This window comes from Seriola dumerili, unplaced genomic scaffold (assembly GCF_002260705.1).
Source record: "Seriola dumerili isolate Sdu_G_001 unplaced genomic scaffold, Sdu_1.0 BDQW01000291.1, whole genome shotgun sequence".
Taxonomy (NCBI): domain Eukaryota; kingdom Metazoa; phylum Chordata; class Actinopteri; order Carangiformes; family Carangidae; genus Seriola; species Seriola dumerili.
The window spans coordinates 4,702,692-4,716,256 of record NW_019174546.1 but is presented as its reverse complement, the minus strand read 5'-3'; the positions used below and the strand labels follow the sequence as shown (position 1 = coordinate 4,716,256).

General features: G+C 38.7%; 1 protein-coding gene across 1 annotated transcript; it reads right to left on the bottom strand.

Moving 5' to 3' along the window:
* Positions 1-783: 783 nt before the first annotated feature.
* LOC111231007 (G-protein coupled receptor 54) lies at positions 784-13,220 on the bottom strand. Its single transcript, XM_022757938.1, has 5 exons — positions 12,965-13,220; positions 9,965-10,089; positions 2,701-2,836; positions 2,278-2,516; positions 784-1,164 (listed from the first exon to the last, which is right to left on the bottom strand). Exons 1-5 carry the CDS (start codon positions 13,218-13,220, stop codon positions 784-786), a joined length of 1,137 nt encoding a protein of 378 aa, XP_022613659.1.
* Between the last annotated feature and the right edge of the window lie 345 nt (positions 13,221-13,565).

The following is a 13,565-nucleotide window of genomic DNA, read 5'->3' as shown; positions in this document are numbered from 1 at the left end:
CAAGCAAGCTACAGGTTAATTATTATGCTTCAGATGTGCTCCTATAGGCATATTTTTGATGAGAGCCAGGCGAGCTGTTTCCCCTTTGTGCTAAGCCTTTGTGCTAAGCTAAGCTAATCATCTCCTGGCTCTACCTTCATATTTGTGGTATTAATCATGTCATCTAACTAAGTCAATAAGCACATTTCCAAAATGTGAAACTGTTCCTTTCCCACGATGACAGATACTGAAAGTGTGAATTATTCCCTTTTCACTAGTGTCAGCAACAGATGTCAACCACATTTTAAATAATTAAAAAAACCTGTTCATAGAGTATTAACTGTCCATTCAAAATGTACATTCAATGTTCACTACAAAGGCTGGACAGTCCACACCACAACTGCAGAACTTGTCAGATCTTATAGGGACTGGGACTCCCCACCTGCAGCTTTCGACCACATTTTCCTCTTTTGTCATCAGGTATGAAGGACTCTGTTATTAGGCCAAGGTGTTTAGCAGCTCAGTTGATGACATGTTGTATGAACAGCTGGTTTTGGCAGTGGAAAAAGTAACACATTGTGCCAAACACAGTGAGTGTCCATCTGTTTTATGAGTCAGTGTTTACCCACATAAATTTGCTAATTAATTGCATTCATTAACATAAATAAAATGTGTATGCCAAACATTGCCTCAGTCATAGTCCATTTGAAATCAGCAAGTTGCTCTATTGTGGCCATGGCTTTCGCTTATCGTTACTGTGGATTCAAACATCGATCTCATTCTTCCTATTTTTTATTGTCTGATTCAGTTTACTCCGTTATTATTGTTGCCTTCCTCTGCAGCAACAAATTTGATTTCAGCGTTGGCAGTCCTTGAAGCCATGCTGCTGTCTCTGACCTTGTGCTTGAACAAGAAGGGGAAGGTTTTCTTGAAGGACTTTTGGAAGCTGGCTCCCATGAAACCATAAACGATGGGGTTGACTGAGGAGTTGGCGTAAGACATGCAGTTGGCCCACGTCTTGATCTTGTATGTGGCGTAGTTCGGACGGTAGTTTGGATAGAAAGACTGGAAGAGGACGAAGATTTGGATGGGTCCCCAGCAGATGGCGAAGAGGAGGACAATCACTACCACCATCTTGGAGACTTTGCTTCTGATACTTATAGTTCTCTCAGACAGCAGGTTGACCTAAGGAGCAGAGGAGAGGAGAGGAACTTTTTTACACAACACAAAAAATAAAATCTGCAATAACTAATTTTTTTACCACTTGGGGGCAGCAGAAACAAGCTGTGAACACAACACGCAGGTTGATATGGTGAATTGATAGATTTGCTCATTTACATATTCAAAAGATATGTGGCAACGCAGCAGTTATCATTCACTTGGAGTGTTTTTTTTTATGTTTGAGTGTGTGTTTTGTTTCTACCAGCTCTTGAGCTTCTAAATGCTTCACTATGCTCATCAGATGGTCGCTAACTGTGTCTGTCTTTCTGTCTTTGGTGCTGTGTAAGTAGCGTACAGATTTTTACGGAATACTCTGTAGTTAATATTATCTATTAAAGAAAATCAAAAGAAATGTGGGATCATCCAGTATGTTAGTTGAATGGGATGTGTTTAAACACATCTACAGAGTGACTGTATTACCTCTTTTTTGGTTTGATTTTTTTTTTTTTGTTTGTTTTGCAGTTCTCAGTTTTTCTTTGCATGGTCTTTGCAGTTTATTGGATGAATGTTCCAGGCAAAGAGCCACAGCCACAACCATTTAGATTATAAATTACTCAAGTCCTTATTTGTCAACTAAAAAGCCAAACCTTTCTATTTTTATTAACAGGCAATGTGAACTCCATAGAAAACAGCTGCCTCCTGCCGCCCAAAAACATTATGAGAGTGATGAGTCTGAAGTAAAAGCAAAAAAACCAAAACGAAGACTTGAAAGATGCTGAGAAGTCCTTAGAGCCTTAGGGGAACTGCAGCCAGGCTGTAATTTTCTCTGTGTTTGTCACTATGAACAAAACCCTTTTCATTACACGTAGTCATTGATCCATTTTTTTTAAACAATTGCTCACAGCTGCTTTAAAGAAAGGTGCATTAAAACACACATTCAAAGACAGCCAACATTAAAAGCAAGATAACGAATATTTGAAAAAAAGGACCGGTACTACCACCATACAAAGAGGAGAAGAAACTTCTAACCAATTAGCTCACATTAGTTGTATTCGGCCACTTAGTTGTAGTTGTATCATAAAGTTAAAAGCAGTTCCCATTAAACACAAAACAAAGCGAAACAAACCTTGGCCATACCTGATAGTTGTTGTCTACTGGTTCCACAGTGGGCTGACCCACCCTCTTCACCATCAGAGTGTAACAGAAGGAGATAGTGAGGACAGGTAGCAGGTAGGCAGCAATAAATTGGTAGAGGATGAAAGCCCTCTCATGTGTTTTAGAGGGAAATCTCTCCATGCAGTACTGCCTTGGACCGTACCAGTAACCCTCCTCTATACGCTGGTACATTAAAATCGGGGTAGACAGGATGAAGGAACCTGGGCAGGACAAAAAACTGTGTTTGTTGAAGTAGTTGAAACCCTACACACTTTATTTTACCCATTTTATATTAAATTGGGCCTGATTATTTATGAAACTCTTAATTATCACAATTAATTAAAATGATTACATGCAGAAGAAGTGATAAGAGAATCATTTTTTTATGATAGGAACAGGGCAGACCGATCCATATGCAGATGCTGACGATCATGGCTACTCTCGGGGTACGGTGGCGGAGGGATTTCAGAGGGTAGACTGTGACATAACAGCGGTCTCCACTCATGGCAGTCAGAGTGATACAGGTGGCTTGGACTGTCACCTAAGAAAGACAGTGAGACATATGTGCAATGTTTTAGCACTGCACTCTGAATGTGTTTTGTGTCAGAGACAGCAGAATGCAGATTCACTTGTAATTTAGTGTTAGTACTACAATGAAAGCCCAGGGCAGAAGACACATTTTTGATTGGTTTTCAAAAGCAACGTGTGACGTCAGTGTCAGATTTTACATTTTCTCAGGATCTTTAGAAGATTTGATGTGCTGCATAATGAGGAAGACGAAATGCCCATAAGAAAACATTCAGAATAGTAGTGGTATAGTAGTTTTCGTTATCCCCTGATAAACGTAATATTGTAAAACCAGATAATTCCCTTATCTACTGCAGTGATAATTCTTGTGAATCTGTTTTTTCTTTTTGGTTTGAACACAACCTCAGAAATTTGACTCTGGTTTGTTGATAGTTTTATCTGTACGCTTTCGTTTTCTGTTGATAACCAGCACATCACAGTTTCTACATCTCGCAGTAAGCGGATCGCTTCCTGTGAGGCAAAGGATTCATCCATTCAAGTCACTTGTGCTGCACATGAGCTTTTATTTGTCTGTTATTATTAGGCAATCGCAGAGGCATTAACGCTTGCTGTGACTTGGCCAGGAGACATTACAAACTCATCATCGGATGGACTGGATTGCTTTCCTTAGGATGCTGTGTCTTGTGGTGATTACTGTTTGACTTCACCATCACTGAACTTTGAATCAGTGTCACATAATACATTTTTGCCTTTGTCTTCCACTATGACAAACTACACAGGATAAAACAAGCAGAACTCGTTTTTGTTGCCAATACAATGTCCATGTCTGTCAGCTCTAGTCATATCAAACGCACTAGATTCAACAAAAACACTGGAAGATATTTATTTATGTATTGTTAAAGGTATAACTCTAGATATCTGTCAATGTAGATTTCCAGGGCTTTAAACTCTCAGGTCTACATGTTGCAAGATGAAAAAGAATGCAGTTCTGTTTCTAAATAACCTGCGACGACGAGTTGTGTTTTCTCAGAGAGTCCATCACAAACTTGAAAGATCTTCTAAACTAGCTCAAGTGATCATATTGCAAGAGAAATTTAGCCCCCACTGCTCTAATGGTGTCCAGCCTTGTAGTTATTCGCTCCTCATTACAAAGCAAAGGAGAAGTTCAAGCAACTTTTTTTTCTTTATCCTCAAGAAACCAGCTTGTCTTGTTTTGCTAATGAGCTTTCATGCTATGAATCTGAAAAGCATGGGGCATACAGAGGATGAGAAAGATGGGAAGCAGAAAGGAAACTGCATTTGTCGTGAGTATTTTAATTAGCGTATGAACAAATAATTCAATTTCGTTTTTAATGGGGTTCAATGATGCTTGATTCAATTAAATTCTGGCACATCAGAAGAATGCTAATTCAAGGCCAAATGCAGAATTCATGTCACAGTAGGATTGTTTAGGTATATTTGCAGGTTTGACTCACCCAGATCTTGAAATATACAAAATTCTAAATATTCTCAATATGAAAATAAACAAACATTGTCTAGAAAGACTATTTTCTTCTCATACACATCTGTACACTGCTTTCCCTCAGAGCAGAATGAGAAAGCAAACAAGCCTCACACTTCTTTTCATCCTCTTCAGAAAATGATATTGTGCTCACTTCAAATACATGGACCTCTGATGGTCATACTATATTATATGTAGGTAATTCATATCACTTTGAAATATGTGCAGCAAGGTGAGAAATGAGGAGTCAGAAGTTCTCGCTGCACTGTTTTCCAAATGGAATCTAATTTTGTCCCTCTTTTGTGTATGAATCTGCCTCTTTCTCTCTCCTCCTCTTATCTACGTCCGTTAAGCTAGCACCCACGGCCTCCAGAGGTTTAGAGCAACACATCAGGGTTTCAAAGGATATAATGAGAGAGAAAGAAAAGGGTCACGATGAGTTCAGTGTTGAGGCCACTGAGGAAAATAGTACTGCAGTCCGTCAATTTTTAAGACATCTGGTACATAAAGAACACACTGCCTTGTTATTTTTGATACATAATGTCTATTCAAAGGAATAGGTTTGGACATTGGAAAGAGACTATATTTAGATCATAAGCTGAGCAGTGTATTCAATAGCAAAAACCATTTCCTCTCATTTCTTTTAGTGATGTGGGGAAAGATTGAATTGTGCAAGGTGGATCTTTTGATGCACAATGTATTTGTTAAATCAATAGGACATGATTGTGTCTTTAGAGGCTTGGACAAGAGAGTGCAAATAATGAAAATAATTCTGTGTCTTCATGTTTTATTCGGTGTCATGATAAAGAACTGCCTCCTCCTTGCTTCTCTTCAAGATCCGTTTAAATAATGCACTTTAATGGACAAATAAAATATCTAGCTACATTAAGACATTCTCATTTTTAATAAGTAGAAACAGGTTTTCACAGATAATGTTCGTAATCAGTAAATAGTGAATATTACACAAGATAAAAGTAGTAACAGTATGCTGCACACTTGTTAATGTTGATGTTGTTAAAGTCCTACTGGTTACCAGTATGTACATCTTGGCTGTATCAGTATTTTATAGTGGTTTGTATCTGTTGTTTTAAATGTAATGTGTTTAAGTTGCATTCAAAGGAATAGTTTCACTTTTTTTAAAACATGATTACTCACTTTCAGCTGAGAAGATCTATATCTGAACATTTAGTGCAAAATTTCTTTGATTAATCAATTCGTTGATTGAAAGAAAATGGATGGGGAACTATTGTGATGAATAATTACCATTTTTCAAGCAAATATGCAAATTCATTAACAATGAAAATAATTTGTTGCAGCCCTAATGTAGTGAAACAGCTAGTCTGGCTCTGCCCAAGGCAAAAAAAGCCACCAAAGCTTACTGATTTATTACATTATATCATGTTTGTTCAATCTATACAAAAAAACAATTGATATGAAATTACAGTTTGTGATTGTAAGTAAGGAGTTACTGTGCTGCCACTTTCCCTATCTTGGATCCATTTGGTGAAAATGGTCATACAAGGTGATGAGAAAATAAAATGAGAGATGTACGTAGGTCTTTACTTTCAAATGGACTTTTTAGAGTATTTTTTACACCTGCTCACCTGTCTCTCATTCCCTGACTTCCACACCTGTTTCCAATTCTCCAATCAGCTCACAGTATCGATACCAGCCATCATTCTCCAGCCACATTGTTGTGTATCATTCATGCATGTTGTGCACCTTGTTTTTGCCATCCCCTGACCTGTTTTGTGAGTGATTTCAATCTCTTCCATTGACATCACTGAACCATTCCTGGCTGCCCGGTCTGTGTCTGTGTTTGGCTCCTCCTTCCTGTTGTGTTGTACAAACCGTGAAATAATTTCTCCCAAGGCGTCAAATGACCTCTACTGAGAGAACATGTTCCCCCACGCCTCCTTAGATCCTTATAGCTGAGATCAACCGTAACGTATAATCATGTAAATGTGATAATACTACACCATCCTCCACCCTGGACCTGCTGTATGCTGATGCTATCAGGCCTGACTTTATGGTAGTTTTGATTTTTTTGTACTTACTCACTTCCTCTTTCCTAACTGTGTATTGTGCAGTTGCCACAGAGCATTTTTCCCAGCAGGGAATCAGGGATCGAAGTTTCAAACAGAATCTTCTGATGATGATGGATGTAAACACAGCAGGCATGGGTCACCACACCTGCTGTTCCCCTCTGGTAGTTTTCATTAACTGAAATTTGGAGACCGTTCTTAGGTTAACAGGCTATATTTCTTAGAGTGGTATAAAGAGTGGTGAGTTCCCCTGTGTCATTATACTCAATACAAACCCTCAAACATTACCATTCTCTCGGGTACATGCAGTAATAAATGGTGGATGGTCTCCCTTCACAGTAACTGATTAAAACATAAAAAAAAACAAAAAAACATGCAGAGTTGGATGATGATAACAGGCAGAGAAAACGGCTGGGTGAAACAGAACTTGTCTGTCATATAGCTTTGTGTTTAAAGCTGTATGACAGACAAGTGCCTTTTCCATCTTCCAAAAGAAATGTTCAGACTCAAGCTACAAGTCTCCATGTTCAGATAAAGAAGAATAAACTAAATCACACTAAAACCTTTTAGCCTCTCTGCCTGCTTGTGTCCCTGCCCTGCGTCACACACTGACATCATAGTCTATTATGCTAAATTATGCTTTTATGCTCAAACTAGCCATGTATATCTTGTTATTCTGCATTTTTCCTGACAGTTTGTCTCGTCCTCCCTCCTATCTACATAATGAATGAGGTACACTTTTAACTACTTGAAATTTACTGCACATTATAGTTAAGCTCAGTTTCCCAAAGGAAGGTTATGTCTTATTTATTGTTGGTTTATATTTTGCGTCACTTGACAGGTTGCTTATTAACTAAACGGGAGCTGTGGTAACCCTCCTCTACTTTTAGACTCTTAGTGACAGTGTGGCCTTTCCAAGCTATTTGGCTCTGGGTGCTCAATGAACATTATTTTTAGGGCAGCCAGCAGTTATTAGTGCTTTGCACAGTATAATTACAGTTTAACAGAAAGCATGGCAGTTTAAAATCTGAGCATAATGCCCACTTATTGTCATAGGTTGTCCATTTAAGGATGTTCTAGTTGACCTTCCTCTTTGAATAAGCAGCATGGAGTCAGCAGGTTGTGGCCTTGGCCCAGCCTCCCCCCTGATAATTCATGTGTCCAAAGAGAGGAAGTGTAGGCATGTAATAACAGAATGCAAAAGCGAAATGTAGGTTTACGTCTCCAACATGTGCCAATAGCAAGAAAACACCAGTGTTTACTACCTGCCTGTGTATAAAGTTTGTGCTGCAGACTTCTTGCCAAGACTGCAGGCTGTTTTTAGAGCTGAAGAGATCGATATTTTTGGATTTATAATGGATATAATAAATTGACTTTTTATGTAATGATAGTCACAGAGAGTTACGCCCCTACTCTGCAGTTCTCTTCAGCACTCACTGCTCTCATCAGTCCTTGTCTCCAGCTCTGATAAACCCAGCTCCTGGTCAGCACCAAACAACAGCTGGACAATATTAGAGACCAGCTGTTGAACATAGTGCAGGGCCATATATTTTACATTTAGCTTCCCTGAGTGGTTGTATTTCAAAATTTAAAATCTAAGAGGAAAGGGGAAAAGAAAATCCAGTGAACTGAAACATAAACTACTAAAAGGGCTTTAATTAAAGCCACACTGATCAATAATTTATATCAACAAAGGATCAGATGAATTCATGTATGTGACAAACCCACAGAGAATTAAAACCGAACCCTGCACCTGCTCTTAAGTCTACAGAGCATTTTAGCATCTTTCAGCTCATTGTTTTGGTTTTATGACCTGCAACTTCACTGTTGTTGGTTCACTCTCACCACTCTCATCAGCAGGGGTTTTTACTGAAAAAAAAAATACTTTGATAAACTCCCTAAACACTAAAGAGCAGACAGACAAAGTGAGGGACTATATTGGTGAACATAGTGGAGGATTTAGTTATTTACAGTTACAGATATTTGCTTCAGCAGTTGGTAGACTAAAGCAGTGCTGCAGCAAGACTAAGTATTGGACTTTTGCAATGTGGCAGGAAACACAACTCCAAATGAATGATATTGTTGCTTACAGTTTGGTACGCTGCCCCCAAGTGGCCAAAACAGTAAAAACACACAGAAAATCAATTATTGCTGCACCTTAAGGTGATGTTGTACAGACCTGGGAATTAAAACTCCGAGAATTAATTATTGTGAGTCATTTCACTTGTTGGTGCATTGAACAGTCGCCGACAGACAAGGTAAAACTTAAGAGTCTATATAGTCCGAGTGGCTAACAGCCTTGTTCTGTCTATGTCTATACAGGGCAAAGCAATGCTGCTGCTACCTATGGATCAGAGCTACTTAAAGGTCACAAAACAAAACTGAAGGGGTTGTGAGAAAAGAAACAAGAAAACAAAAGATATTGCTGCTAGAAAAATGGTGTATTTTTTTCAGGATAGTTATTTACCTGCATTAATTTGTCTTTTTTTGCTCACACATACAAATACTTTTGGTTTTTGTCCCAAGAAACGTACTATTGAGGTACAATCCAAGCCATAGTTGATCAAAGAGAAGCCTTTGAGAATAAAAGCCTCAGCATCTGACACAAGTGCCACAAGGTGCAGGTGCATGAAGTACAGTATTTATAAGTGCCTTTTATATATTTTTTTTTATTATTTTTCTTTTTTATGAGATGAAGCTAGAGATGGATTGAGAAATCATTCAGGCCTCAAAACACCTGAACCTTTCAGGGATGGAGGCATCAGTGCTCTTTGAAATGGTTCCGACATGTTATGCAACCAGTGAAAAGGGTTGTGAATATACAGTGTGTTGCGTTGCTTTGAAGGGTCACAATGCAAAAATGTTGGGATCCATTCATACAGTATCTAATGTTCCCTTTCAGCCTGGTGCTGGTTTACTTTTAGTGGCATCTATGACATTCCTTCAAAATACAGTTGTCAGTTTATTGTGTAAACCTAATGCAAAAAATAATTCAGTCTAATGCAACAGTCCTGCAATTAATCCTCATGAATGTTGATTCAGCTGTAGAGGTGTGTCTGTTGTGTAGCCTGTTGACTGCATTAGTTTTAGCAATGTGTAGCCGCACTTTGTAGAAACATATTGTTCTCAGTCAGCAGTCGATGCTGGGCAGACCTTTTTTTTCTTTTCTTTCTCTGATTGTTGCATGGACATCCTTTTTCCGTCATTGTGAGTTGCATATTTTTAATAAATCAGATCCCAGCTGTGTATCTTGCACCTTTACAATGGCTCAGCAGCAGGTCTTTTCAAGCTCTGAAATTTAAATTCCTTTCATTTTAAACTCTTTAATTTCACACAGCTGAGTTATGAAACCAGAACGCATCTGGCTGCTCATGCAGAAGGTCATTAGATTGTACCAAAGCTGTGAGAAAAATTTATTAAATTATGATTATTGGGGTTTCGTTCAATTTAAGAGCAAATGGAGCAAAATGTCCTTTTTCTCAGTATCTTTGGCAGAAAGCACAGTGAAATAACACTTCTGTGGGTGTGAAAGCACATTTTATGGGGCCAAAGAAGAAGTCAATTATGATTGCTAAGGTAAAAAACATGTTTTTACCTGCTGTAGAAAGGCAACAAATTTGCACATGAAGTTGCCAAAGATCCATCCAGGGAGAGGATAGAGGGTGGCAGTGAAGGGGACACAGCACACCAAGAAGATGATGTCAGTGGCAGCCAGGTTTGCTGCACAGGGAGAAAACAGCATGCAGTAATTGTGGAGTAAAGTGTACGGCACAGTGTTGCACAGTTGGTATAACTAAGGGTGTGTCAGGTAAATGTCACATTGATTCTTTAACATTTCCAGAGGAAAAAAGACAGACATCTGACCACTATGCCACCATTCACCCTAGTGATAAACGATCTGATAGTGAAGAAACTATTATCCATAATCAAGTAATCGTTCAAGTCATTTTTAAAGCAACTATGCCCCAAATTTTCTGGTTCCAGCCTCTCAAAAGTGAGCATTTTCTTAGTCCTCTGTTATATTAATCTGAATATCTTTGGGTTATTACAGTTAGTGGAACAAAACAAGACATTTGAATATGTTGAATTGAGCTTTGGGCTTTTTATGGACCAATGGATTAATCAAGAAAAATAATTTACACATTCATTGATAATGAAAATAGGTTGCAACCCTGCATCACATCCAGTCTGAATTGATATTGTGATGATTGTTACATGAGTCTAACATGGACATTAAAAATCCATGTATAATAACACAATTAATCCTAATTGATTCTGAATTGCATTGTGGATAATTGGATAATACTGCAATAAACCTTAAACGAATATTTATCTGTTTTCTTCTGGTGCATTACAGATCTGATAGTGAGGGCAACATCATGAGATTTAAATAAATTCAGATGACGAGAACTATTTGGAAACAAAAGCGTAACGTAGTTAGAAATCTAACTGTGCATGCTTAATACACAGTATCATTATCTACCAGGAGTTTGAATAACACCAAGCAACATCTGCACAATCTAAACAAACCCAGTGCATTTTTTCTGCAGTAAATATGTTATATGTTTTCAACTTGTTAATTGAACTGTTGTTTGTGAGTTTGGTGACTCTAAAAAGGAAAGTTAGAGAGACGAGGGAGGTGGATCTGATGTTTACTTCATGAAATGCTGTAGGCACCTTAAGAAAATCAAGCGATTGTCGACTGATTGACACCTACACACACAGACTCACACAAACACTTATGAAATGCCAATTTAAATTCAGAGTGGCAAACAGATCTTCATATGTATGCACTCAAAAACATTCATGTTGAGATACACCAAGCAGAGGCTGCGCTGATAACCTTGGTAGTCTGGTCTGGATTCGCTTTCTCTCCCTCCATATAATCTGTCATTCTGACAGATATGCCGTGCGCTATCTCCTGTTTGTTTTACTTACTGATCTAATCACATTATAGTGGCTGGACCATTATGTTGAAAGGATGGCCAGATGGTGCAGGCGCTAATCTAATGTTGCTGAATATTAAACTATTTCAATTCTGTGGCCTTGAGATATTATCAAAGATCAAAATTCCTGTCACATCCACGGGGCCCTATATGAAAACAGATGCAGTAAATTACAGACCAAACCATTTACACAAGCTGATTTACATATATGTACAGTATTTATATGACATTCTTTAATTTCATGTATTTCATTATTTTTAATTCTTATTTTCTGTGGACTTGACCTCCGCCAATCAGTCATCTCTGCAATTCTCATCAAGTGACAGTGACATCACGGCTCTATAAGAGGTGCTGTAATTGACTTCAACAAAAATCAATCACCCAGGTTTCAGGTCTGTGTGCACTGAATACCAGCAGAGATATAAGACAGGTGCATGATTGATGCACTCCTTTGATTTCTCTTGTTTTACTGATCCACAGACGATTACTGCAATCCTCCTGATGAAATCTCCATGTGTGTTTCCACCTGTTTTTGTACACATTTTCTGTTTGTCTATAATAAGCACCTGAGTGGAAATTTGAGGGGTTAAAAATGTAAATGTTTACTAAACCTTCTGCGCCACACATGAAGCATCTGATCTGTGTAGCAACTAGAAGACTGTAAATTACTACAAGAAACAAACCATCACATTTGTTTTTCTGTATTCGAGGCTGGAACTCTTTTAATTACACCATCTTGTTGCTCCCTCTTCTTCAGTAATGGTTTAATGGACTCCGACTGGACAATTAGCACCACCGTTTATCTCAATGAACCGGCTCGTAATATTCACACAACATCAGTGGATGGAAACGCACATTCATTTTCATGATGTAGATTTTCTGGTAATTCTGCTAAAACTTGCAGAAACCTGACTTTTATCTCGCACCATTCCTCGCTGGGTATTTTTGTTCTGAAACTAAACGACAAATGAGATAATATCAACAACTGCAGCATCAGTGATGTACAAACTTTTTTTTTTATGTTGATTACATTAATATCATGAATCCCCTGAGTATTATATGCAGGGGATCCAAACCCTTTGCAAATAAGCAGAAACACATGACACCTGTTTTAAGCCCTGAGCACTTGTCCGATAAAAAATTCTGTCTTGCACAAACTAATAATTCCAAATGTTATGCAGCTCCCAAAACACCCCCAGCAGATAATTATTATGCCCCCTTTTTTTCTTCTTAGGTGATCAATCTTAGAAACAATTTGCACCCACTTGTGATTCAGGACACATGTCAACACCTCTCTGTTCCTCTAATGGTGAAAGTGAAACCTTTAATCAAAGTGGACATTCTTGCAGGTAGCTGGATACTAATGAAGGCAAATGAAGAGTGAGTGAAATTACATTGAGCTTCTCTGTGAACCCCGGGGGGTGTTTTGAACCCACTATTGGCATGCGATGAAGTGTTACAGGATATATGAAAGAGACATACATTAAATTATTATAAGACTTGACATTCTGGGAGCACATATATACATGATAGCCCACTGATCCCCAGGATGTTCTTTATTTGAACCTGTTTTTGCATCTTGTTTTGTGACAAAACAACCAGAAATCAGAAATACAAATTTGCATATACTAGTTTTTGCTCTTACTCACCTATGTAGAAATTAGTTGCTGTCCTCATCTGCCTGTGTTTGGAAATGACATAAATAACCAGAGAGTTGCCCACGAGTCCGACCAGCATGATGAGGGAGAAGAAGAGGGGGACCAGCCAGGCGTCTGTGAGGAAGGGGTGCTGATCTCCTTCCTCCTCCTCGTCATCGCCCCCACGTCTTCCCAGAGAGAAGTTCACCTGGGAGCCGTTGATCCAGACCTGTTCAGTTGAGTTCCACAGCTCTTCGGAGGAGAACATTTTTGACAGCACAGGACGGATGATTGTGACGGTGGTGTGAGAATAGAAGCTGAGGAGAGAGATGGTAATTAGGAGAGAGAGTGTGCAGCGTGTGTGCACCGAGTCCTGACTGACCTTAGGCTAAAGAAGGGAGAGAAAGATTGATAGTTTGAAATGGGAAAGGAAAGAAAAATCAAGACAGAAGCATGAGAGAAAAGCAGAGGAAAGTGCAATAGTGATGGGTTGAGGGGGAGGGGTTAGGCTAAGAGATGAGTCTGTCTGAGGATAAAGTGAATATGGGAAGGAAATTAATGGAGCAGTAAAAGAAAGCGGTTAGGTATCGAAGAGGAAAGTTGGCGTTCATTT

What these genes read in the sequence shown, in the direction of transcription:
- LOC111231007 (XM_022757938.1), bottom strand. Translation starts at nt 13,220, where the DNA reads ATGTTCTCCTCCGAAGAGCTGTGGAACTCAACTGAACAGGTCTGGATC. An exon ending in CAGCATCTGCATATGGATCG is followed by an intron (nt 2,517 to 2,700) that starts GTCTGCCCTGTT and finishes TGTCCTGCCCAG; the next exon opens with GTTCCTTCATCCTGTCTACC. An exon ending in CAGTAGACAACAACTATCAG is followed by an intron (nt 1,165 to 2,277) that starts GTATGGCCAAGG and finishes TCTGCTCCTTAG; the next exon opens with GTCAACCTGCTGTCTGAGAG.